We start from the raw sequence: 24,530 nt of genomic DNA on the forward strand, positions 1-24,530 counted from the left end.
TGGGGGTCCTGTAGGTGGGGGAAGGGGAAGTTGGCCGTGGCAACAGAGAGCTGGGGAAGCTGTCCAAACTTTCCCCCGGGGGTCAGCAGCCTTTACCGAGTGCATACTCTGTGCCTGGTGCTGTTCCAGGCACCAAGTCCATGAAGCTGACGTCCCTCATGCTCACCCCTCTCACGACGTCTTAAGTGACTTTCAAGGAAGGACCGGGGCTCACGCATAGGGGATCTCGGAGGAGAGGCTCAGAAACAGCCACGGCAGACCCTTGGCCAGCTCCCTGAAGGCAGCTGCCTTACTTTTCAAGAACACGAGCCGCCTCCATGTGCTCTACAGGTCGGAGCAGAGTCTAATAATCACCCTGTAGGACAGGGTCCCCCAGCAGGGGACAGGGGGCCATGTCTAGGCGCATTTTGGATTGTCCCAGCTGGAGTCGGGGCTCCTGGCCCCTGCTGGGTAGAAGCCAGAGCTGCTGCTCAAGCCCCTGCAACACCTGGGCAGCCCCCACCACAGAGACTCATCCAGCCCTGGTGAGTCCACGCTCAGATGAGGTCCCTGCCCATCCGAAGCTCATGTCCCTCCTCATCTCCCCGCCCTAACACAGTCACCAAACTCTGTCAGGTGTATGCAGAGGCCCTGGACTGCCTCAGCTTCCCCATCTGTGAAATGGGGTGATTGCACATACACTCCCCCATCCCAGCAAGTGCCCCAAGCTGCCAGAGGCAGAGAAACCGCCCCTCTGCGGACTGCTGCCAACACACCTGTTGTGTTCCTTTTCAGCTTCCATGGAGATGAACGAGAGTTCTCGCTGGACGGAAGAAGAGATGGAGACAGCCAAGAAAGGTGAGTGGTTTCTGGCCACTCTGATTGCCCTCGATGTGTGTGCAGGCCCTGCAGCTTGTGTGGTGGGGAGGAGGTTGACACGTGCCCTTATCGGGGCTGTGGTGTGGTGTGCAGGGGACAGGCTCCGCTTCTGGGTGTTCTCAGACTGGCCTCGTCTCTTCAGGGCCTCAGTTTTGTCCTCCAGAAAATGGGTCTGTGTGACCATGTTGTTGGGGGACAGCATCCGTGGCCTCTGGGGCCAGCACATCATGGCCTTATAGACAGAGTGGTAGCAGCACTCCTAGGCGCCTTGAGGGGAGGGGCAGGACCTGCTGGCATCCACTGCTGTGGGGTCATGGTGTCAGCCTGTCCTCCCATCAGCTGCACCGTCTCCCTGCGCTGTGATGCTGACCCCACATTCTCTGTGGAAGCCATCAGCGTGTCCCCATTGTTCATTAGAGCCTGAATGGCTGGGCCCTTGCCTCCCCTGCTCAGTGGACTGTCTCTGAGCCTCAGTTTCCCCATCTGTGAGATGGGAGGGGTGTCCAGATGGGCCCAGAGAAGCCAGAGATAACAGGCACTGTCGGGGCTGTGTTGGTGTCGATCCCCCGGCCCCCATCTCTGGGAGATGTTCGAGTGCCATCAGACTAGCGTTGTACCGACAGGAAGGCTGAGGCTGGTGGGGTCGGTGTGGAGGGGGTGTCTGAGCCCCATTCGCAGGCTTGCTGTCATTCATCTTGACCCCAGCCCTGAAGGGTAGTCTTGTTTTTGGCCCTATTGTGGCCGTGGAAGGGAGGAGCAGAGGCTGGGGATGGCTGGGATCCTGAGTTGGTGACCTGGCCGCCCCCCCAGCTCTTGTCCCAGAGGTCCTTCTGAGGCCCCACTGCTGACGTGTAGCTTCTTTGTGCCCAGAGCGCCAGGTCGTGGCTCAGGGAGGGAACAAACGGCCTTTCTAATGGGGGACCCAGTTGCACAGGGGCGGTCGTGTGTGAGGACACCCAGGCCTGGGGGCTGAGACCTTGGACTGTGTGCCCTGCTCCTGCCCTCTGCCCTAGGTAGGGGTGCTGAGGGGCCTGAGCGTCTGGTCCTGGTGTTTCAGAAGCTGATCAGATAGAGACTCAGATGTAGAGAACAAGCATATGGACACCAGGGGTGGGGAAAGAGGGTGGTGGAGTGAAATTGGGAGATTTGGATTGATATATATATATACCGTTGATACTATGTATAAAACAGATGACTAATGAGAACCTATTGTATAGCTCAGGCTCTACTCTGTGCTCTGTGGAGACTTAAATGGGAAGGAAATCCAAAAAAGAGGGGATATATGTATACGCACAGCTGATTCCCTTTGCTGTACAGCAGAATCTAATCCCGATTGCTTCTCCAGGGGCTCAGTGGTAAAGAATTGGCCTGCATTTCAGGAGACCGGGTTCAATCCCTGGGTCGCGATGATCCCCTGGAGGGCATGGCAGCGCGTTCCAGTATTCTTGCCTGGGAAACCCCGTGGCCCAAGCAGCCTGGAGGGCTACAGTCCATAGGGTCCCAAAGAGTCCAACACGACTGAAGCGACTGAACACAGGTGTGCAGAGACTGACACAGCGTTGTAAAGCAGCTGTGTGGTGGTGTGGTTTCTCGCTCAGTCGCGTCCGGCTCTTTGCGACCCCGTGGACTGTAGCCCGCCAGGCTCCTCTGTCCGTGGGATTTCCCAGGCAAGGGTACTGGCGTGGGTTGCCACGCCCTCCTCCAGGGGAGCTTCCCGACCCAGGGATGTAACCTGGGTCTCCTGCATTGCAGGCGGATTCTTGACCAACTGAGCCACGAAGGAAACTCCTGTAAGGGACTTTATTTAGTCCAGTAAAAATTGAAAGAAAGAGAAACTGACCAGACTTGGTCAGGCCCTCCACCTGGGACCCGACCCCTCCCCTCCTTGGAGGCTCCGGACCTCCCTCCTCCAAGCTCCCAGCCCTCAGGTGAGGCGGAGCAGGAGGACGGGCCCAGCTGGCCCTCGGCATCGTGGGTAGGAGGAGGAGCAGTCATGCTTCCTGTCGTGGGGAGGGCCTACTTTCAGCATCTCAGGGGGCCTGTGGGCAAGCTCCCTAGCTGCCAGGGCACCGCGGGTGCTGTCAGCCCCCCAAGGGGGCCATGTCATCCTTTCCTCTGTCTTCCGCGTTTATTCTGTGGTTTCTGGTATGGATTTCACCGTGTGGCGTAACAAAGACTTTATTTGAAAAGTGAGTGATTTTTCTCCCCTGCCTTTAATTTTGGTGAAACACACATAACATCAGATCTACCGTTTTAACCATCTTAACGTGTACGATTCAGTGGCATTAAGTACATTCCCAGTATGGTGCGACCATTACTCTAGAACTTTTTATCACCCCATACGGGAACCCCATGCCTGTTATCAGCCACTCCCCCCCCCCAAGCCCTGCCAACCTCCAGCGTCCACCAGTCCACTTTCTGTCACTGTGGATTTGCCTGTTTGGGACTTTTCCATGAATTGAGTTGTACAATGAATGCCCTTTTGTATCTGAGTTCTTCCTCTCAGCATCCAGCTGTCGAGGTTCATCCGTGTCCTAGCCTGTGTCAGCACTTCATCCCTTTTTATGACTGAGTTGTAGTCCTCTGTATGGACATGCCACATTCTGTTTATCCATTTGTCCGCTGGTTAATGGATGCTTGGGTTGTTTCCACCTATGAGCTCTTGTGCCTAGTGTTGCTGTGAACATTTGTGTAGAATCACATGTTTTTTTTTAAACCACATGTCAGACTCTGAGATCTCAGCCATTGGCAGTGATATTGCCCCAGGGGACCCCTCCACCACCACCAGAGCCGTGAGGGGCTCCATGTGCACATCTCAGAGCCGCCAGCCTGTGTTGCGTTTTCTGTCGTCATGGCAACCCCATCCCTGGCTCCCCTCCTGTTGCCCAGGAACAGGGAGTTGGCTGCGAAGCCCTCTCTCTCCCTTTGGGAAGGGCAGACCCAGGGGCTGGGAGGACGGCTGGGGATGACTCATCGGCTGAGCCGGGAGTGCGCCCCACCGTCTGAAGGTTGGGTCCTCAGGGACGGCAGTGATCTCACCCTGAGTCCCAGCCCACAGAGACAGTGGTGCGTGCGTCCCCCCCCCCCCCCACCGGGGGACGGTGCATGCCGAGGCCCTGCTCAGTGACATTTGTGTTAATGTGACGAGCACCAGTGCGCTCGTCCTCTGTGAATTACAGCAATCTGCACAATTACCGCTCAGGGTGGCTGCTAAAGGCAGCGTGTTCCAGGCGGCAGGAGGGGGTCGGGGCGGAGAGGCAGGTACTGGCAGCCCCCAGGACTCCAGCGGGGATGTGAGGGAGGGGGCAGTTCCAAGGCCCCCAGCTCTTAGAAACCCAGGAAAGTACCACAAACCCCGTTGTGTCCGAGGCAGATGACATCCACCTCCTGCCCATCACCCACATCAGCCCAGTGCTTTGCCCTGTGCAGGGCAAGGGTATCAGAGATGAGCCAGCTCTGGTCCTTCCCTCGGGGACCCAGGAAGTGAGCATCCAGGTGTCCCCGAGGTCTTGGGACCACTGAGCCTGCTCCAAGCATCCTGGGGGGCTTCCAGTAGCCAGGCCTTGTAGGATAATCTGCAGACGGTCCATCATCCCCAGAGAGACACTGGACCTCAGCCTCGGGATCTTTTAGCTCTGTGATATCAGGCAAACCCATCAACTTCTCCGTGCCTTGGTTTCCTCATCTGTACAATGGACACTCAAGGTTCACCCATTGTATTAGTTTCCTGGGGCTGCCGTAACAAAGCACAAACTTAGGTGGCTTAAAAACAAGAGACGTGTTCTCTCACAGTTCTGGAGGCCATGAGTCCGAAGTCAAGGTGTCGGCAGGGCTGGGCTCCCTCCGAGGGCCCTGGGGGAGGATCCTGCCTCTTCTCTTCCAGCCTCTGCTGTTGCTGGCAGTCGTCGGCGTTCCTCAGCTTGTAGACATTCCAATCCCTGCCTCCATCTTCCATGGCTGCCTTCCCTCTGCATGTCTCTGTCCAGATTTTCCTCTTCTTATAAGGACCCACCCTAATCCAGCATGACCTCATCTCAACTTGATCGCATCTATAAAGACTTTTTCCAAATAAGGTCACATTTGCAGGTTACAGGTGGGTGGACATGAAATTGGCGAGGGGCGGGGGACACTAATCCAGTACGACTACTTTTTAAAAAAAAATTATTTATTTTATTTCTGGCTGTACTGGGTCTTATTTGCTGCATGGGCTTTTCTCTAGTTGTGGCAAGCAGGGGCCACTCTCTAACTGTGGTGCCCAGGCTTCTCACTGCGGTGGCTTCTTTTGCTGTGGAACATAGGGTCTAAGTGTGCAGGCTTCAGTAGTTGTGGCACAAGGGCTCAGCGGTTGCAGTCCTTGGGCTTAGCTGCTCCGCAACCACGTGAGAGTTTCTGCTATCAGAGATCAAACTCACGTCTCCTGCATTGACAGATTCTTTACCACTGAGCCACCAGGGAAGCCCCTTTGTGGGGATTTGCTAAAAGAAAGCAGAAACGCTTAGGAGGGTGGTGACTTAGACACGCTGAGTTCGCCGTCAACCATTTGGAACGATAACCAGCCCCTTAGCCTTGTGACCCTGACCTGGCCCATCCCTGCCTTAGCCTCGTTTTCCCTTGTCCTCCAAAATGAGACAGGGATGCCATCACTGAGCCTTATTTGTGCAGTCCTTGGTATACAGTAGGTTCTCAGAAGTGGCAGGCCTGCAGTTCAGCACACAGACTCTGCATTTGAGTCCTGGCTCTGTCCCTTGTGGGTGACGCTGAACAGTACGTGCACTTCTGGGGGCTTCGGCCCCTTCCCTGCTGTGCAGGGAAGGGGGTTGGTGATATAAGATGACATTTGGAGGTGGTTTCATGGCACTGGGAAAGGGCCCTGGGGCTGACACCCAAAGCACAGGATAATAAGTAATACTATTAAGTATTTGTCAGTACTTCCTGGTAGCAGGTACTGCTAAAGGTGATCTGTGTGTTAAATCACTTCATCCCCACCAACCTTATGAGGCAGGTGCTATTTCTTGTTTCTTTATCCAAAATGATAAAACTGAGACCCAGAGAAGTTAAGTGACCTGCCCAAGGTCACACAGCTGTTAATTGGTATAGCTGGAATTCAAACCCAGGCACCCTAGTTACAGAATGGGGCTGGTGTGAGGTTTCAATAAATGAGTCCATGGGCCTGGCTACTATTAATCTGATGATGAAGTGGGGGGAGCGCATCCCAGTAAAGGAATAGCATGTGCCAAGGCCCTAGGGCAAGGGCAATGAAGTCAAGCAACAGGCTGTTAAAACCCAGCAAGCAGGACTTTGCTGATGGTCCAGTGGTTAAGACTCCACTTTCCAGTTCAAGGAGTACAGGTTCGATCCCTGGTCAGGGAACTAAGATCCCACCTGCTGCAGGGTGTGGCCAAAAGTTAAATAAAAACAACCAAAAAAATCCAGAGAGCAAGGGAAAGAGAGGCAAGGGATGGAGAAGCCATTGGGAGGCTGCCCCCATCCCACCCTTGCCGGCCCGACCAGCTGTGGGCAGGAGTTCGGTGGTTGCTCTAGAGCAGGGGAGGTCATAATGTGGGGAGCCGTGGCCCAGGGACAGGAGAGCTGCAGGGTTCCAGGTAGCTGGTGAGCATCTGCCCTTCCTTTGTACATGGAGTCAGGGCTGCCTGCCCTGGGGCTCACACCAGGTGGGGACCCAGCAAGCGCAGGGCAGCCCCGGGGAGCTGGCCGCCTGCCCCCGGGCCCAGCGCCATGCTGGGCAGGCACTGGGCTGGGATGTGAAGCTCTGGTTCCCCTGGGAAAGGTCAGCCTGGCCTGGCTTGCAGTCTTGACCCAGCTAAGTGGGAGGCCCTGAGCTCGGCTGGCACCCCCTCCTGGTCCCCAGCCCCCTTCTCGGGTGGACAGGGCGCCAGCTGTGGAGGGGGTTGGGGAAGGCCTCGGGCACACCATTCCCAAGACCAGAAATAGGCACTGGCCCAGCTCTGCACTGCCAGCCCCTCCCTGGCCTCAAGTGGCCTGCCTGGTGAGGAGGGTGAGGGCAAGGTGCCTGGGCCCAGGGGAGGGCCCTGCAGAGACCAGGCCCTGGTGGCCCCAAGCCAAGCCCATCAGCCTGGGTGGAGCCCAGGTGGGTCCCAGAGCTCTTCCCCCAGTAACTCCAGGCCCACTCTGCCCACAGGACTCGCCTCCTTTCATGGGGAGTGAGGGAGAAACCACTAATTGCTTTGTACCTCCAAAGTGCTTGCTGTGCACACTGGCTGGTTTAATTAGTTTTTACGGATGAAGAGTCAGGGCTTGGGGAGGGGAGGTGCGAGTCCCCAGCCTGGGAGCTCAGGCCTCCACTTCCACACGTCTGTCATCAAAGCCTCCTGCCGTCCTTCCTGCAGGGACCATGGGAGAGCAACGGTGGGTGTGCTTGGCCTGGACGGCCATGCACATGCTCGCTGGGGCTTACAGTGGGCAGCGTGACACCACGGTCAGCGCACAGGGTTGGCAGCTGATGGATGCACCTGGGTTCGGGATGCTGGGTCACTTCTGAGTAAGTGAGGGTCAGCAGGAAACAGGACCAGCATGCTGAGTGGGGACTGAGGACAGTTGATGAACGGGGTGGGGTGACCTCGAAGATCATTAGAAGAGAGACTGCAGCATCCTAGGGCTGGCATCAGTGGGGAGCTGTCACCACCTCCAGGTGGAGCTGAACTTCATCTTGGGTGCACTGTTCCCCAAACCTGGATTCTTCTGGTGTTCAGAAGGAGGAGAGAGTTGAGGTTTCTGCCTGAACTTGGGGGACCCAGCCAGATATCAGGGTAAGCTCCTGACCCTTCTCTTGTTGCTTGTCAGCAGCCTTGAAAGTAAAGTCAAGCATCTCCCAGCCCACTCGAAATTCCAGGAGCAAAATCCACACATGGGCATTCAAGTTGGTGCTTCCTCAGAGAAAGAGACCCAAGGCAGGTTACACAGTAATGACAATCCCTGTTAGCATGTGGCCGGTGCTGACTGGTCCCTGAATTTTGCATGAATGATCTTACTTAATCCTCCAAGGGACCCTCAAGGCAGCCTCTCCATATTTGAGGACACACTCACACATGCACACAGACACACCTTCTGCTTTGCAGATGGGAAAACTGAGGCCCAAGGGGCCAAGTGATGAGCTGGGGCTTGTACAGCAAATAACCTGGAGTTGCTTGGCCCCAGAATTTACCAGTTGGCTGTGCTCTATTGGAAAACTTGACATTGAACGCATAATTTCCCAAAATGGTAGGATGCCAGGTTGCACACAGGTGATATTTTTTTCATCTTAATGTCTTTGATCATGTGTTGGGAGATCACATTGTCCCTAAGATGTGCAGATATAATAGCTGAAGCTGAGGCTGATGTAGGCACTGAGGCTTACTTTGAAAAGAGTAGAAAGGTAAGTCCAAGTTCAGGTGTGAAGTTGTCTAGCCGAATCCCCTCGGGGACTGGCGGGAGGTGTGTTGGAAGCTCAGATACACTGTAGGTTTCCAGCAAGGTCGCCAACCCTGTGCTGAGTCCAAGTCAAACCCGCCCAGGGCTTGGAGTTTCCGAAATAAGGAAGTGGCATGACTCAGGACTAAATCGGCTGGTTTTTCTTTCTTTCTTTTCTTTTCCCCCGCTCTTTTGATAGTGTTTTAGGCAGAAAATCTTGTTTTGCAAACCAGAGTTTCTCTTGGAAAGAGGTGGTTGGTGGGAGGGCTGTAGACACGTCCTTCTTGCAAGTGGCCTGTTCTGCTTCACGGAGGGAATAGAAAAAACTTCAGGGCTGGCTGGGGCTGGCTGGGGTGGTGGGAAACAAGTGTCTCCCGGGGGGAGGGATGCGAGTTTTGGGGGGGGGGGGGACTGCAGCTGTGAAATTCCCAGGACACAGATGGATGGCAGTGTGGTACTGCCCGAGGGTGCTGGAAAGATTCCTCCACCCTCAGGCTATCAGAACTTGCCCATGGTGGGGTTGGGGGGTGTAATTGGTGCAGGTTTGCAGACCCCAGAGATGAGAGCTGCCTGCAGTGGGGACCCTGAGATGGTAGCACCTTGGGGAGGGTCACGACAGGGACAAGGTCTTTCTGGGGGCCTGTGTACTTGAGTTGATGGGGGCTTAGACACTGCTCCCGTGAGAACAGTTCGTCTCAGGCCCCCAGACAGTGTATGAGAAGCTCCCTGCTGAGGGTAGCCAGGGCAGCCAGGGCGGCCAGGCCAAGCCCCCTTACAGGGAACCCCCCCTCACCATCACCCCCTGCTCCTTCGCCTCTTTCTGTGCTCCGTGACTCAGACCTCCTGGCTTGGCTTCCTGTCTTGGTCAATTTCACTTCCTAGTTCTGATTCCCCAAGCTTCAGAACGAAACTCCTTCCTTAGAAATTAGAAGTGAGGTCGGGGAATCCAAACCACAGGGGATGTTGGCAGAATCTGCTGTCTGGGGGCACAGAGTGCGTGAGGGCGGGCCCCTGGTGTGAGAGGGGGGCACTCCCTCCCTTCTCTTCTGGGGAAGGTTCAGGACCCCCCATGGGGATAAACGCTCAGCCCACTACTCTCTTTGAAGCTGGGGGCCCCAGCAAGGTAGCAGAGGTGCCTGGGGGATGCCCAGTGAGCCCCCAAACCCACATGCCTAAGGTATCTGGAGCTTTATTCATTTGCCGGGTGCCTCCTGCCCACCTAGCAGTTGTGGGTGCAGAGACACTGCCCTCAGTGAGCAGCGGAGCCAAGGAGCTAATTTCAGGGAGCAGCGATCAGCGCTCTGGAGATACCAAAACCCCGTAACGGCAGGGTGGCCGGGAGGAGAGCTTTGGAAAGAGTGGTCACAGCAGGCTTCTCTGAGGAGCTGTCCCTTGAAGCTGAGAAGTGAAGGAAGGCAGAAGGAGGTCTGTGAAAAAGCCACGCAGGCAGCAGGGACAGTGAGTACGGATGTCCTGGGGCACACCTAGGGGCTGGGCAGGAAAGGTCCTGGTGGGTGGCTGGAGCAAGGAGAGGGGTAGGAATCGGGTTGGACAAGGGGGGCGGGGCGAGTCTGCGGGGCCTCACGCACCACACCAAGGCCTTTGGGTGTTATTCCAAGAGCATTGGGTCATCACTGGCAAATCTGAAGCAGAGGAGTGACCCGATTGGATTGGCATCCTTAGAAGCCCCCTTGGGCCTCCCTTGCAGAGAAAGGATCGTGGGACTCAGGTGGGATGTCCGGCTCCCCAGCATGGTTGGGCTCTGTTGTCCTCCCTGGGGGTGAGACCCAGGGCTCACGGCGAAGACTGGGGGCAAGGCGGTGGGACAGGGGTGGGCTGTTGTTCCTTGGGTTTCATGGGCAGGATGGAGAGGCTTGAAGGCAGAAGGGATGAGCAGGTCAATGACCTGGGAGTTGAAGAAATCGTTTGTGACCTGGATCTTGCTCCAAAGTTCAACTCAGTTAACTTTCAACTCCCTGGGAGCTAGCTGCCTGGGGCATCTGTAGCAGGTGTTTTTTATGGGGCACAGGCTGACCTGGGCGTCTCAGAGAGGGAAGAAAAAAGTAGCCATGGCCCCAAGACCCTCGGGGAGCAGAGAGCTCCCTAAGGACTCCAGACCCTCCCCCTCCCATCCTCAGGGGTTGGAGGTCTCACTTGCATTTGGAAGAATCCCCTCAGATTCTAAGCTTTCTCCTAGAAGGCGAACCTAGCCCTGCCCACCCACCGCCCCCTTCCAGCCCATCCAGACTTCTAGAGTCCCCCACGATGGGCCAGGCCACCCTGGCAGCAGTCAGGCGGGAAGGGGGGCAGACCACAGGTGGAACCAGCGCACAGGGGAATGACGGCGGAAGAAGCTGTTTGCTCCCCGGCTGCTTGCCGGGGTGGAGAAGCTCTGTTTTTCTGAACCCTCATCTGTTCTTACCGCTGCTGACGCCGCCACCGCCACGGATGGGGAGAGAGGGAGGGGGAGGCCAGTGCCAAGTTGGCCCGCCCCCTTCTGAACCTGGGCTTCTGCCACGCTCCCCCGCCCGCCCGCTCCCGGGAGCCTCCGTCTGGAGGTCACATTCAGCCCTGACGCGTCTCGCTGGGTCAGGCAGCAGGAAGATCGGCCGAGTCCTTGCGCGCCGCGGCGAGGCTGCCGGACAGGCGGTGGGGGTCGGGGTGGAGGTGGGGGTGGGGTCTTTGGTTTCTGCCCAGTGGCGGCGTCAGGGGTCCGGGGGCTGAGCGCCCACGCTGGGCACGTCGGTGCCCAGAGGAGGCGCGGACGCGGTGCTCCCTGGTGACGCCTGGCACGGGGCACCGAGCACACAGCCGACAACTTCCCGCCGCCCTCCCCCATCAGGCGAAGGGCACCTCGCATGCCCGCAGCTGCGGGGGGCGGGGGGTGGTTACGGCTCAGGGGTGGCAGCGCTGCCGGAGGAGCCCTGGGCCACCACAGGCGGGCGGGCCGGCGGGCCGGCGCGCGCAGCACAGAGCTGCTTCCCCGCCCTCCCCGGAGCCACCCTCCGCCTGCCGCCCTCCATCGCCCGGCCCCTCCCACCGCCCGACCCCTCCCTCCTCCCTCCTCCCCTCCTCCCTCCCTCCTCCCTCGCGCCGCCGTTGGACGAGAAGGATGTGAGGCTGAGCTGAGCCGCCAGCAGACGCCAGCCAGAAGCCTTGCGGAGCCGGCACCACGGCCGCCCAGCCTCCCGCCTCCCAGCCCGCTGCTCCCAGCTCCGATCCCTGGAGCATCCTCCAAGCCGTATGTTTCCGGAAAACTTGGCCGAGGGGGAGACGCAGATGAGAGGATGTGAGTGAGTGGCTCCGGGGAGGGGACTGGGGATTGGGGGGGCTCTTGGGACACGGTGACGGGGACCCCAGGGGTGACAAGGACCTCAGGCTGGGGGGGGGTACTCGGGGTTTCTTTACCGTGGGGTCCCACCTCACTTTCTTCTAGGGCCCCTTCCCAGCCTCTCTGGCTGTTGGGTGGGGGCTCCCTGGGAAGGAGGTCTATGTTGAGGCGGATCCGGGAGGGGGCCTGAACAGTGTGCTCAGAGGTGCTCTCTCCAGGTCAAGGGGTGGGGGGCTTTACGCCTCATCAGGTTCAGGTTGTCCCCGAAGCATGGTGAGGTCTACAGGGCATATCCCTGTGCCCAGCACCCTTGGTCTGGGTTCTCAGAACCAGAAGACAGCCCATACCCATCCACCCCCACCCCAGGTGTCCTGGCCGGTAATATTAGGACACTCACCCCAGCTCTTTGCACAGCACTTAAAGAAACTGAGGCCCAGACAACAGAGCGAACGGCGGGGACCACACACAGCAAGTCCGGGCAGGGCTTCAGGGTGGCTCAGTCCAGCGGTCCTTCCCAGGCAGCGTTCAGGCAGGGCTGGGCGACACCCCCCCACCCGCCCCCCAAGCCCCTGCTGCTGCCACGAGTGGAGTTAATTAGAACCTCAGCCTCTCAGCCAACTCCATGCCATCTCCTTATTTATGTGTCCAGTTTGTAAATGTCAACCTCCCTGGGGTCCAGCCACCCCCTGAGTCCTTGTCCACCGCCCCTCCCTACCCCCCACATACTTACCCCCCCAGCAGGCCCAGATGGGAGACCCGCCCTCTCCCTCCCGGGGTTCCGGCCCAACGTGTTTGCCTGGGCTCTCTTGGCCCCGGTTGGGGAAATATAAATAAACGCGTCCCCGTCGTCCTCGGCCAGGTTCTCTGGAAGTGGCAGCTGCTGCTGGCGCAGGCGGAGGGAAAGGTCAGGGGGCTGGGTTACACTTGATCCCACACCCTGACTCCCCCCGCCAACCCACCCCCCCCCCCAACCCCCCGCCCCGTGCCTGTCCTTGAGGAACCCTGAGCAGCGGCCGTGGAGCCACGTGGCCTGGTGGCCTCCACAGGGGAGCAGGTGGCCTGTCAGTCCAGCACCCCCTCCCCCACCCCACTGGGCCTATAGGCGGGAGAGCGGACAGCCCTGGACCCCATGTCCACTCGGCCCCGTGGCCCACCCCGTGAGCTTGCGAGTTGCTCTGATCTCCGGAGCATCGGTTTCCCTCCTGTCCAGGGGATGTGAAAACAGCCGTGGCCTCGACAGCAAGGATAAGAGGGAACCAAGTCTTTGAAGGGCTTTGCAAACTCCAGGTTGCTCGGCCATGTGACACGGTGGTTTGTTGATGTTGTTTTTGATGCTGTTTTATTTCTGTGTGAGCCTTGTATGTAGCAAGCCGCCGGCACATGTTTGGATGAATGGGTAGATGGAGGGAGGGATGGATGGATGGATGAATGAAAGACAGAAAATACCGACAGGCAGAATGTCAGCCCCTCAGGCTCCCACCCCTGCAAAATATAGCCCTCCTGGCTTGCAGCTTGATTTGATTCAAGGAAAACGACCTCAAACTTCGTTATGGGAAATCTTGCACTAGTCGTTAGGAGTCTAGCTCTGGGGCTCAGAGGCCGCTCTGTTCCCAGCAACGTGACTCAGGCTTCGTTCCTGCTGCCCTCTGGGGGCCCAGTCCTGCCCCGCAGCCCCTGGAGGCTGGAACCTCCCCTCAGCCCCTCCTGCAGCTGTCAGGAGGGGGGCAGGCCCTACCTGCTTGGGCTGACCTGGGCGCACAAGGCGTGCTGCTCACCAGGGGATATGAGATAAAAACATAGAGGTACCGGCTGATGTGAGGCGAGCCCATGTATTGGGAGCACGGTGGGCTGATGGGCCGAGACTCAGGGCCGGCTGGAGGCGGGTGGGGGGTGCGTCGGGAGGGACTGCATTTCTGCTGAGCCTGGCATTTACGGTGTTGAAAATGGAATAGGGGCTGGAGGTGCAGCTCTGGCCCGAGTCTGTGGGCATGGAGGGAGCTTTCTCTGCCCTAGGTGAGTCTGGGGTGGCGCCTGCCAATTCCTAGGGGTTTCTCCCCACATCAGAAGTCTGTGAGTCTGTGTGAGAAGCTCATGGAGATGAGGGTGGCTGTGATTTGTGGAGGCAAGTCCACCCCAGATCCTGAACGAACCTGGTGGGGCACGAGTCCAGGGTGGGCCTTTAGGTGTCCCAGGGGAGCTTGGGGTTGCCCCGGTTAACCTGGGCACGGAGGCTCCTGGCCCGATTCGCCCCCACCCGAACTCCACCCTCCCACCCCTGCTCACACGGTCCTTCCTTTCCCTGGCCCGGTGCGGCCGGAAAACAGCCCTGTCTCCCGAGGCCTCCTCGTCTGCAGCTGCGAGCGAGTGTCAGTGCCGGGTCACGACCAGCAGGGGAGGAGGAGAGGTGGGGCCCCGGGCGGGATCTGTGCCCCTGACCTCAGCCCCAGAACCCTTGATGGTGACCTCAGCGGGGGTGCACCCTGGCTGTTCCCACCTGCCCTTCCAGTTCCTGGAGCCCAGGCCTCTCTCAGAGGGCCCAGTCCCCTCCTTCTTGTACCCTCCCCCACCAGCCCAATCCCCGTGTGTGTCTCTTTCCAGAAACCCTGGACTGGTGCAGTGAGCCTGAGGCCCGGGATCAGGGCTGTTTTTGGCCCGGGGCTCTGCTCTCCATGCCACAGACACAGGCCCTCTCTGCCCTTCCAGCCCCCTGACACCCCTCACGTGCCGTCCTCCTCCTATAGGTCTCCTGGAACACGGCCGGAACTGGTCGGCCATCGCCCGGATGGTGGGCTCCAAGACGGTGTCCCAGTGTAAGAACTTCTACTTCAACTACAAGAAGAGGCAGAACCTGGATGAGATTCTACAGCAGCACAAGCTGAAGATGGTGAGTCCCCCACCAACCTCCTCTCCCTTCCTCCCCTGCTGGGGTCACACCGTGGTCCCGTGTGGTCACTGCAGCCTCAGAGCCCTGGGCAGGGAGGAGTCTTAACACCAGGTCTTGCTCAGGATTCAGCCCCTCCCGTTTCTTGCTCAGTGGTCCCCCTGGAATGCTGCTGGGATTGATTCCATGCCGTCAGCATCCCTCCTGGGTACTTCGATGGACAGGCCCACCCTCCCGCCTCCCCGGCTCCACCACCACACCCCCGCCCCCTTCTCACTAGCACTCCCCGGTCAGACCCCTCTGAGGGCCTTGAGCTCCGGGCAGGGAGGAAGGAAGGAGCGTGGTGGGTCAGGGCACTGACTCACCAGGGACTTGGGGCTGTCAGCACATTGGAATGAAGACCCGGGGCAGATGAACCCTAAGTCAGCATCACCCCCTACCCCCATTTGAACTCACAGTCTCAGGGCCACCCCGAGGAGCAGCCGGCTGAGCCCTGTCCTCCAGGGGACTGGAGAAGCAGCTCAGACCTCCCCCTCCCCCAGGAGCACAGAAGGGGCGGGCTTGCCTCACTGCTCTTATGAATGGTCTGCACACTTCCTCCGCAGCTGTTACTGGGAAGCTGTTACAGGGCCATTTGGGGGCGGCATCTTTTCTTCTCTCTTTTTTTTTTTTTCCCTTTTCTTTTCCCTCTCTCTCTCTGCCTCCCTCTCTTCCTCCTCTCTCTCTCCCTCCCTCCATTGCTCTCTCTTCCCTTTTTGGGCACACTTGTGACATGTCAAGCACGGTCATCATTTCAGATCTGGGGAAACTGAGACTCAGCCAGGCTCGTAAACAGCTGACTTGGGGGTGAACCCACAGCTACGTGACCTGAGGACTCATGCCTCTTGTTCGGCGGGCTGCATAGTTCCTTGCAGATGTGAGGGCACAGGAGGGGCACACACAGCTCTCCACCCCCCAGTTCCCCACGATCGGGCGGCTTCTGCTGGGTTTGAAGTATGTGCAGCCTGTCGGAGGTGGGGGTTGAATTGCTCCTCATGCAGCCCACCGTGGTCCAGAGAGGGCAAGCAGGCTACTGGGGTCACACAGCATGGCAGGTGGATCAGGGAGCAAAATCTCCCTCTTTGAATGCTGCTGGAGTGCTGTGCTAAATTTGAGGACATCACTCCCCAGCCCCTGAGCTTCCCAGGTGGTGCAGTTGGTAAAGGACCTGCCTGCCAATGCAGGAGACATAAGAGACATGGGTTCAATCTTTGGGTCACGAAGATCCCCTGGAGGAGGAAATTGCAGCCCACCCTAGTATTCTTGCCTGGAGAATCCCACGGACAGGGGAGCCTGGCCACAGTCCATGGGGTCGCAAAGAGTCTGACGTGACTGAACGACTTAGCCCACCCACTCCCCAGCCCCCTGAGTATTCTTGGTTGGAGGAGGATGCTATTGCATGGCCCTGTGGTCAGGGCTGAGGCCCACCTGCAGGCTTCATTGGGTCAGGCCTCTGCCTGCACCCCGTCCCCACTGTGTCCGGTCAGGCTGTGCCCCCTGCCCCTCCCCTGCTTCCTCTGCAGTTGTTTCCCGGTGCTCCTCTGTTCCTCCTCAAGCTTCAGGCAGGGCTCGCTCAAACACAAGGCGCTCTGCTGGTCTTCTAGATTTTCCAGTACTCTGGTTTCTGCAGGGAGGAAGATGGTGAGGGCTGAGGGGCACCTGGTCTGTAACACAACGCTGGCTAAGATCCCGTAGCACAAGGTGGCGGTGGTGGCTGGAGGCAGGTGGCAGGTCACCTGTACACACCAGGGGCAGGGGCTGGCCCTGACAGCCCCCAGGGACAGAAATGTCTTCTTCCTGCTTCCTCCCCTTCTCCCTCTGACCTGTCAGTCCTCCCTGCCTCTCCCCTCCCCCTCCCATTCCCTGCTCAGCCCAGCCCAGTGCCCACACACCAGCGTGCTTTCCCCAGGCTATTGGGTTACAGGAGTCTCCTCTCAGAGCCTGCTGGCCCACGGCCTCACTTTCCAGGTTTCACTGGGGCATGGCCCTGCTGCACCCCCAAGACCCCAGAATTTGAGAGCGTGGGTTGGGGAACCAGAGCTACTAGCTGGATAGGTGGTGTGGCTCGTCCTCTGGGAGAAAGTGAAATCAAGCCCTGGCTTCATGAATTGGCACCTGTGACCTTGGGTAGTGGCTTCACCCCACGAGCCTCAGTTTCCTCATCTGTAAATGATAATGACAACCCTTACTCCTAGAACTCAGGCTGCCCTAACTACTAGTAGTAGTACCAGCATCATTTTTATTTTAAAGCCACTGCCTCCCCCTTTTCTTCTCAGGGGTGTTTGAGGTGCTCTCTTGAATAATATCTACAGGAACAGTCATGGTAGGGACTTGCCCCAGACACCCAGATTCAAATGCAGATTCTGATGCTTTCTAGCTATGCAACCTTGGGTGAGTGGTTTGTCTTCTCTGGGCCTTAGTTTCCCCACTTATGAAATGGGGATAATTCCCACCTCAAGGTGGGCTTTCCAGGTGGCGTAGTTGGTAAAGAATCTACCTGCTAGTGCAGGAGACACAAGAGACATGAGTTCAATCCCTGGATGGGGACCAGTATTCTTGCCTGGAGAATCCCCATGGACAGAGGAGCCTGGCAGGCTGTAGTCCATGGGGTCACAAAGAGTCAGGCACGACTGAGCACATACATGTCCACCTCAAAGGGCTGCTGTGGGAACGGTTTGAGTGAAATGGGTGTGGGGTGCTTAGAAGTGTTCCTGGCACGTTGTGAGCGTCCCTCACTGAGAGCCACGTGGCGGCGGCAGTGTTGGCGGGTTCAGTAGTGAATTGCCCGTGGCCACCTGGTGCCTGGTGTCTTGGATGACCGGACAGTGTAAATGCACTCCTTCCCTGCTGACTGTGAAGGAGTGGACTTACACTGAAGGCTGCGGAGAAAAGTGCACTGAGAGGTGGGGTGTCGCATCTCTTTTGGTTGTTCATTGGGTATAGAGTATGTCCACTCCTGGATTGCCTGAGGAATTGGTTCATTAATCGATTGGTTCATTCATTCATTCACTCATCCAAAGAGGCAGTCTAGCCAGATGGTACAGAGTGGGGCCCTGGGTAAAGGGCACACAGAGTTCTGCTGCCTCCTGACTGGTGGTGCCCGTGGCACTCAGCCTCACTTTAAAGGAGGTAAGACCGGCCCCCATCATGGGGTTGCTGTGAGCTGCAGAGGCTTTCCTACTTGTAAAGGGCCATGCGTGGTCCTTGATCAGTGCTTAATAAGTATTGGACCCCCACTGCACACTCAGCACGGCTTTACTGAGTACCTACTATGTGCCAGGGAAGAAATGGCAGGTGCCATCCATATACATGTGGTGGGATTTCCTGCTGGGCTGAGGAGCTGAGTCTTTCTTTAATGGACAGTGGGAACCATCAAAGGTTTGTGAGCTGAGAGGCCACCCAGCGGGGGCTGGGCTTGAGGTAGATTGTGTGGGTCCCAGCAAAGCACAGCCAAAGTTGATAGAGACAATCGTCCTCCTTGTTCTCTGACCCTGAACTTGCTGGAGGACAGGCAGCATCACTGGTGGGCTGAGGAGGAGGAGGGGGTGTGAGCAGCAGGGGGACCCTGAGCACCATCTTGGGCCCCTCCCCAGACCCCTGAGGTCATCACCATTGACCCCATCCTCAGGTGGAGATGCTGAGGTCAGATGGGAGAGCGGCCTGGTGAGGCCACAGAGAGGGTTTGAACTCACATCTATAGACGCCCCTGGCCTCCCTTTCTGGACCCCTCCCTGTGTTCCAGGACTCCCACGGAACTCAGCAGAGGTGGTCTTGGTGGGAAGCAATGGCCCAGAAGGTGGGGGCCAGCAGGCCATGTTCTGAGGCCAGCAGACGGATGAGAAAGGGCTGTTTGGAAGAGTGGAGTTGGCTCTCCTTCCCTGCTGACTGCGAAGGAGTGGACTTACATCGAAGCCTGCGGAGAAAGTGCACTGAGGGATCTGGGGACCCATCAGCCTTGGGTCCATCCATCCTGACAGTGGCCACCCGGGGTGCAGGAGTGAGTTTCCTGTCACTGGAGAATGCAGGCAGGCCTCACAAGATGCTGCCCCACACCCTCCAAATCCCGGGAGGGAGACAGGTCCTTATGATTCCTGAAGCAGGGGCAGCCACCTCTGGCTGCCGGCCAGGCCCTGTCTGGAGCTCAGGAAGACATGTCACCCTCTGCCAACGGAGGAAGCAGTGGGGGAAGCAGGGGGTCAGGGGGTGTCCCCTCCTGCCTTGCGCCAGATCTGGCCTGAGTGTGGCCACCGACAACGTCAGCAGGAAGCAGGGTCGGGTGGGCAGGCGGAGCACGTCCCAGAGTTATGTAACATCTGGCACTGGTGACTTCTCCGAGGTTTTCCCTCCCCCTGCTAATGGCCAAAGGTTACCCTTTCCTCCCATCTGTGAATCCAGGCCCTGGGGCTCAGCTTCCGTGTCTCTCCGTCTCTGTCTGTCTCAACCCATCCCCCGCCTTGTTTTCCTCTGTTGCCTCTTCCATCTGAAGCTGCACAGGCCTGAAGAGAGAGAGATGGTCAGGCAGGGAAGTACTTGAACCTGACCTGCCGTGAAGTCTGGGCTTCTTGACCCCATAAGCTGTGTGATCTTGGGCAGGTGTCTTTGCCTCTCTGAGCTAGTGTCTTTGTCTATCAGTTTCATGCATCTGAAGAAGTAGTTACAGAGTGCCTATTCTGCACCAGGCTGTGGTCTAGGTGTGCTGGGAATTCAGCTGAGAACAAAGGTGCCAGCCCTCGAGAAGTTAGTTCTAGCTGGAGAGACAAATTAACATTAACACACAGATAATTTCTGATTGTGGTCTGAAGATGGTATGATGAGGGATAGTAGTAGAAAGTGATTGATGGGGAGTGAGATTAGCTCATTTTGACAGAGTAATCAGGGAAGACCTCTCTGGGGAAGTGATGTACGAGTGAAACCCTGATGGAGGCAGGCATTGTGGGTGTCTGAGAGAAGGATGTTCAGCCAGATGAATGACCAGTGCAAAGGTCCTGTGGCCAGGGCATTGTGAGCACATCTGCATAAGAAGGGCAGTGTTTGTAGAAGACCTGGAAGGTAAACCAGTTAGAGAGCTGAGTGGGGTCTAGACCTAAATCACACTAGACTGTATGGAGTGGGGAGGACTTGAGTTTTTATATTGTGGGTTCTCGGGAATGGCTGGAGAGTTTAAAGCAGGGAGCAGAATTCTCTGACTTGCAGAGTAGATGTGCAGATACAGGAAATTTGTACGTAGGGAAGGCTTGACGCATAGTAGGTGCTTAATAAACATCAGCTGTGATCACTAACACTAGTATCGCCAGCATCTCCTGTTCCATACACAACTCTCAGTTCTGGGGTTTGGGGCCACGTGTAGAAGAATTTGGTATGGTTGCCGGGACACGAAGTCCACCAACCCCTGAGACCCGGTGTTGGGGAGATCCCGGTCTTGACATCATCCTCACCTCGCTTGGGACAACGTGGCCTGGGCTGCGGGTCCAAGGGACCTCAGTTTCCCCAGGGAGTGCCTCCCCACCTGGCCCACAGGAAGCCCCTGTTCCCTGTGAAGCTCCTAGTGTTATCCCTGACCCTGCCCCCCGGGCAGCTGATCGCTCTCCCTCACCCAGCCCCAAACACGCAAGTGGGTCCCCATCTGCTAAAAATAGATTGGGGAAGAAGCGGGAACCCTCAGCTGCACCCACAGAACCCACATGCCACAGAACTTTCTCGTGTCCTCGCAAGCTCTAGCTGGGGGACCCTCCCGAGAGAAGCTCGGGATTTGGGGCTGGGCTGCACCAGCCCCTGGAGGCGGGCGGATGGCGGTGGAGCCGGGCGTGCCCAGGGGCCCGGTGGACATTCGGCAGGGTGGGGCTGCAGCCCTGGCCGAGTGCTGGTGACGGAAACCGTGACTAACGGGCAAATGGACTTTTTCCTCTTCCTCCCTATACTCTGAGCGGCTGTACTCCAAGGAGCCCCGTTTGCTCAGGAAGGAGACAGGACAGGAAGTGATCTGACTCCTGGGCAGGGGCTGGAGCTTGGGGACCCCTGAGGCCTGCTCAAGGCCCTGCATGGTAAGCGGCCAGGCTGGGCAGGGCCTGCTGGCACCTGGAGGTGATGGAGCATTTGTCCGAGAGTGAGTTGAGCTGCATGGGGCCGGGAAACTGGCAGAGGGGAGGTGCACTAGTGCCCTTTTCCCTGTAATAGCTTACCACAAACTGGTACGGAAACTTGCTCTCTTGCAATCCTAGAGGCTAGAAGTCTGAAATCAAGGTGTCGGCAGCGTCCTGCTCCTTCCAAAGGCTCCAGGGGAGGCCCCCCACCCTGCTCTCCCAGCTTCTGGGGCCGGCCCACAGTCCCGAACATTCCTCGGCTGGTGGCTCTGGGTGCCTCTGTGTTCGAGATTCCCTCTTCTTCTAAGGACACCAGTCATATTGGATTTAGGGTCCTCCCTCATAGCGCAGGTGGGCTTCCCTAATAGTTCAGTTGGTAAAGAACCCGGCTGCAATGCAGGAGACCTGGGTTTGATCCCTGGGTTGGGAAGATCTCCTGGAGAAAGAAATGGCTACCCACTCCAGTATTCTGGCCTGGAGAATTCCATGGACTGTATAGTCCATGGGGTTGCAAAGAGTCGGATACAACTGAGCAACCTTCTTCTTCTTCTCACCTAATAAGACCTCGTCTCACCTAATTACATCTGCAAAGAGCTCATTTCTAAGTAAGATCCCATTCTAGGGTTCAAAGTGAAAGTGAAAGTAAAGTGGCTCAGTCGTGTCCAAGTCTTTGCAACCCCGTAGACTGTAGCCTGCCGGGGTCCTCTGTCCATGGGATTCTCCAGGCAAGAATACTGGAGTGGGTTACCATTTCCTTCTCCAGGGGATCTTCCCGACCCAGGGATCGAACCCAGGTCTCCCACATTGGAGGCAGATGCTTTAACCTCTGAGCCACCAGGGACATTTATTCTGGGAGGAACCTAGTCATCCCAGGGTAAGGGGCTTTGCTGGGAGCTGTTGACACGTCTAGGAGCATTTAGGTTCCATCTCCTTCCTTGGGAACCCAAAGGGTTCAGGCTGTGACCCCTCCCATCACACTGGCAATATTCGGGTGGGTCCCCTCTTAGGGGCCAGTCCACCCCCCTGGGAGTCCCTGGTCACTTCGGATCCCCAGCACACGCTGCTTCCCCACGTGCCCTCACTCTGCCAACTGTGTGTTCAGGCCTCGATGCTGCCTATTCAGTCACTCAGTAAGTCAATCAACAAACACTTTCTGAACCTCTGCCTGGCTCAGCCTGGGGGTAAAGAGACATCCTCCTGGGGCACCTGGCACAGTGAGGTGCAAAGACAGGAGCCGTCAAGGAGGAGTTGTGCCAAGGCTGGGGGTGGGCCCCTGGCTCCCAGAGTGGGGAGCAGGGCTTCTGGGGACCAGACGGGGGCGGTGGCGGGGGGGAGGTGTGGAGGGAAGTGAAAGACTGCCAACCGAGGGCCTTCTTTCTGTTCCTCGAACCACCCAGCTGGCTCCACCTCCAGCCTCCGTACTTGCAGTTCCTTCCACCTGGGCCACTCTCATCCAGAGCCTTGTCTGGCCAGCTTCTTCTCAGGACTCAGCTCAGATGTCACCTCTTCCGAGAAGTCTTTCCTGAGCCCCACCCCGCTGCAGTCTCGCCCCGCCCTGTCTGTCCCCATGGGCTGCCGTGCTTCCACCTCTGAGCCTTCTTTTTAATTGACGTGTTGATCATTGTCTCCCTGACTAGCCGGCCTGTGGAGGGGCAGAGACCCTGTCTACATCATTCTTTGTGCTTTCTTGTCCCCTGGCGTGCTATAAATGACACGCCACCCAAGCTAGCCTGGGGGCAGGTGGTGCCACACGGGGACACATCATTCATTCATTCTCTCCAGTGCACTGACTGCACCGCCTGGCAGTGTACCCTCCAGGGGGTGTGGTCATCGCTTTGGCTCGGACAGCCAGCAGGGCTGGAGCAATCCGGGGGGGCCCTCCAGGCAGAGGCAGCCCTTCCTCACCCGTTCTGGAAGGATGTTGGGGTAGCCCCTAGGCCACGCTGCACCCTGGTGTACCTGGGACACGATGGAAGAATGAAGCTCTGGGTAAAAATAGCCATTGGCATGTCTGGCTGTGGAGCTGGAGTGCGAGCGGGGAAGAGCGCCCTTGGGACAGTGGCCGGGATCACTGTCCCTGGCAGCTATGGCAGGCTTCTGGCTCCGGGAGCCCCCGGACTGGCAGCCCAGGTCCTGGCCCTGGTGCTGGCCCTGACCTGCCACTATCCCTGTGCCCTAGGAGAAGGAGAGGAATGCACGGAGGAAGAAGAAGAAAGCCCCGGCCGCTGCCAGTGAGGAGGCCGCCTTCCCACCCGTAGTGGAGGACGAGGAGATGGAGGCGTCGGGCGTGAGCGGAAATGAAGAGGAGATGGCGGAGGAGGCGGAAGGTGAGGGTGGGCCGTGGGAGCTGGCCTCTTCCAGAAATGCCTGGGTCCTGCTGAGAAGGGGCCTGGACTGCCCCAAGGGGAGAGGCCGATCATCATGGTGGTGATGGTGATGGTGGTGGTGGTGACGATCATGATGATTACGATGGTGGTGATGGTGACGATGGTGGTGATGGTGGTGATCGTGACGGTGGTGGTGATGGTGACGATGGTGATGGTGGTGATGGTGGTGATCACGATGGTGATGGTGACGGTAGTGATGATGGTGATCATGATGGTGATGGTGGTGGTGGTGGTGATGGTGACGGTGGTGGTGATGGTGACGATGGTGATGGCGATGATCATGATTACGATGGTGGTGATGGTGACGATGGTGGTGATGGTGGTGATTGTGATGGTGGTGGTGGTGATGGTGACGGTGGTGGTGATGGTGATGATCATGATGATTACGATGGTGGTGGTGGTGACGGTGGTGGTTATGGTGGTGATCATGGCGGTGGTGGTGGTGGTGACGATGGTGATGGTGGTGATGGTGGTGATCACGATGGTGATGGTGACGGTAGTGATGATGGTGATCATGATGGTGATGGTGGTGGTGGTGGTGATGGTGACGGTGGTGGTGATGGTGACGATGGTGATGGCGATGATCATGATTACGATGGTGGTGATGGTGACGATGGTGGTGATGGTGGTGATTGTGATGGTGGTGGTGGTGACGGTGACGGTGGTGGTGATGGTGATGATCATGATGATTACGGTGGTGGTGGTGGTGACGGTGGTGGTGATGGTGGTGATCGTGACGGTGGTGGTGATGGTGACAATGGTGATGGTGGTGATGGTGGTGATCACGATGGTGATGGTGACGGTAGTGATGATGGTGATCATGATGGTGATGGTGGTGGTGGTGGTGATGGTGACGGTGGTGATGGTGACGATGGTGATGGCGATGATCATGATTACGATGGTGGTGATGGTGACGGTGGTGGTGATGGTGGTGATTGTGATGGTGGTGGTGGTGGTGGTGACGGTGGTGGTTATGGTGGTGATCGTGACGGTGGTGGTGGTGGTGACAATGGTGATGGTGGTGATGGTGGTGATCACGATGGTGATGGTGACGGTGGTGGTGATGGTGATCATGATGGTGATGGTGGTGGTGGTGGTGATGGTGGCGATGGTGGTGATCATGATGGTGATGGTGACGGTGGTGGTGACAGTGGCAACAATAATCATGGTAATCAGCCTCTCTGCACTCGCAGGACACTTATTCATTCTGTCCTCCTGCCCCCTGTGAGTTCAGTCTTGTGCTTGGTGACCCTACGCATCCAGGACATATCCAGTTCTGGTGACACCTATTATCTTGCCAGCATATCTGGTGTCACATTTTAGGGGAAAAAATTGTTTACTTTTGAAAATAGTTTTTTTTTTTGACCACACTACACAGCATGTGGGATCTTAGCTCTTCAACCAGGAATCAAACTTGTGCCCCTTGCAGTAGAAGTGTGGAGTCTTAACCACTGGACCGCCAGAGAAGTCCATAAAAATAGTTTTCTGACCTGAACCATTATTTTGTACTCCAGTATTCTTGCCTG

At 57.5% G+C, this 24,530-nt stretch overlaps 1 protein-coding gene across 33 annotated transcripts in view; it reads left to right on the forward strand.

Annotated features, from left to right (window-relative positions):
- The window catches only part of NCOR2 (nuclear receptor corepressor 2), a 236,371-nt gene that overhangs the window by 163,767 nt on the left and 48,074 nt on the right, over positions 1–24,530 (forward strand). For all 33 annotated transcript variants that reach the window (XM_069557629.1, XM_069557621.1, XM_069557643.1 and 30 more), the window contains 3 exons: positions 775–837; positions 14,359–14,501; positions 22,797–22,944. In XM_069557629.1, the coding sequence (XP_069413730.1) occupies positions 775–837; positions 14,359–14,501; positions 22,797–22,944 (354 nt within the window). The remainder of the gene's footprint in view (positions 1–774; positions 838–14,358; positions 14,502–22,796; positions 22,945–24,530) is intronic.

Source organism: Ovis canadensis, chromosome 17 (assembly GCF_042477335.2).
Source record: "Ovis canadensis isolate MfBH-ARS-UI-01 breed Bighorn chromosome 17, ARS-UI_OviCan_v2, whole genome shotgun sequence".
Taxonomy (NCBI): domain Eukaryota; kingdom Metazoa; phylum Chordata; class Mammalia; order Artiodactyla; family Bovidae; genus Ovis; species Ovis canadensis.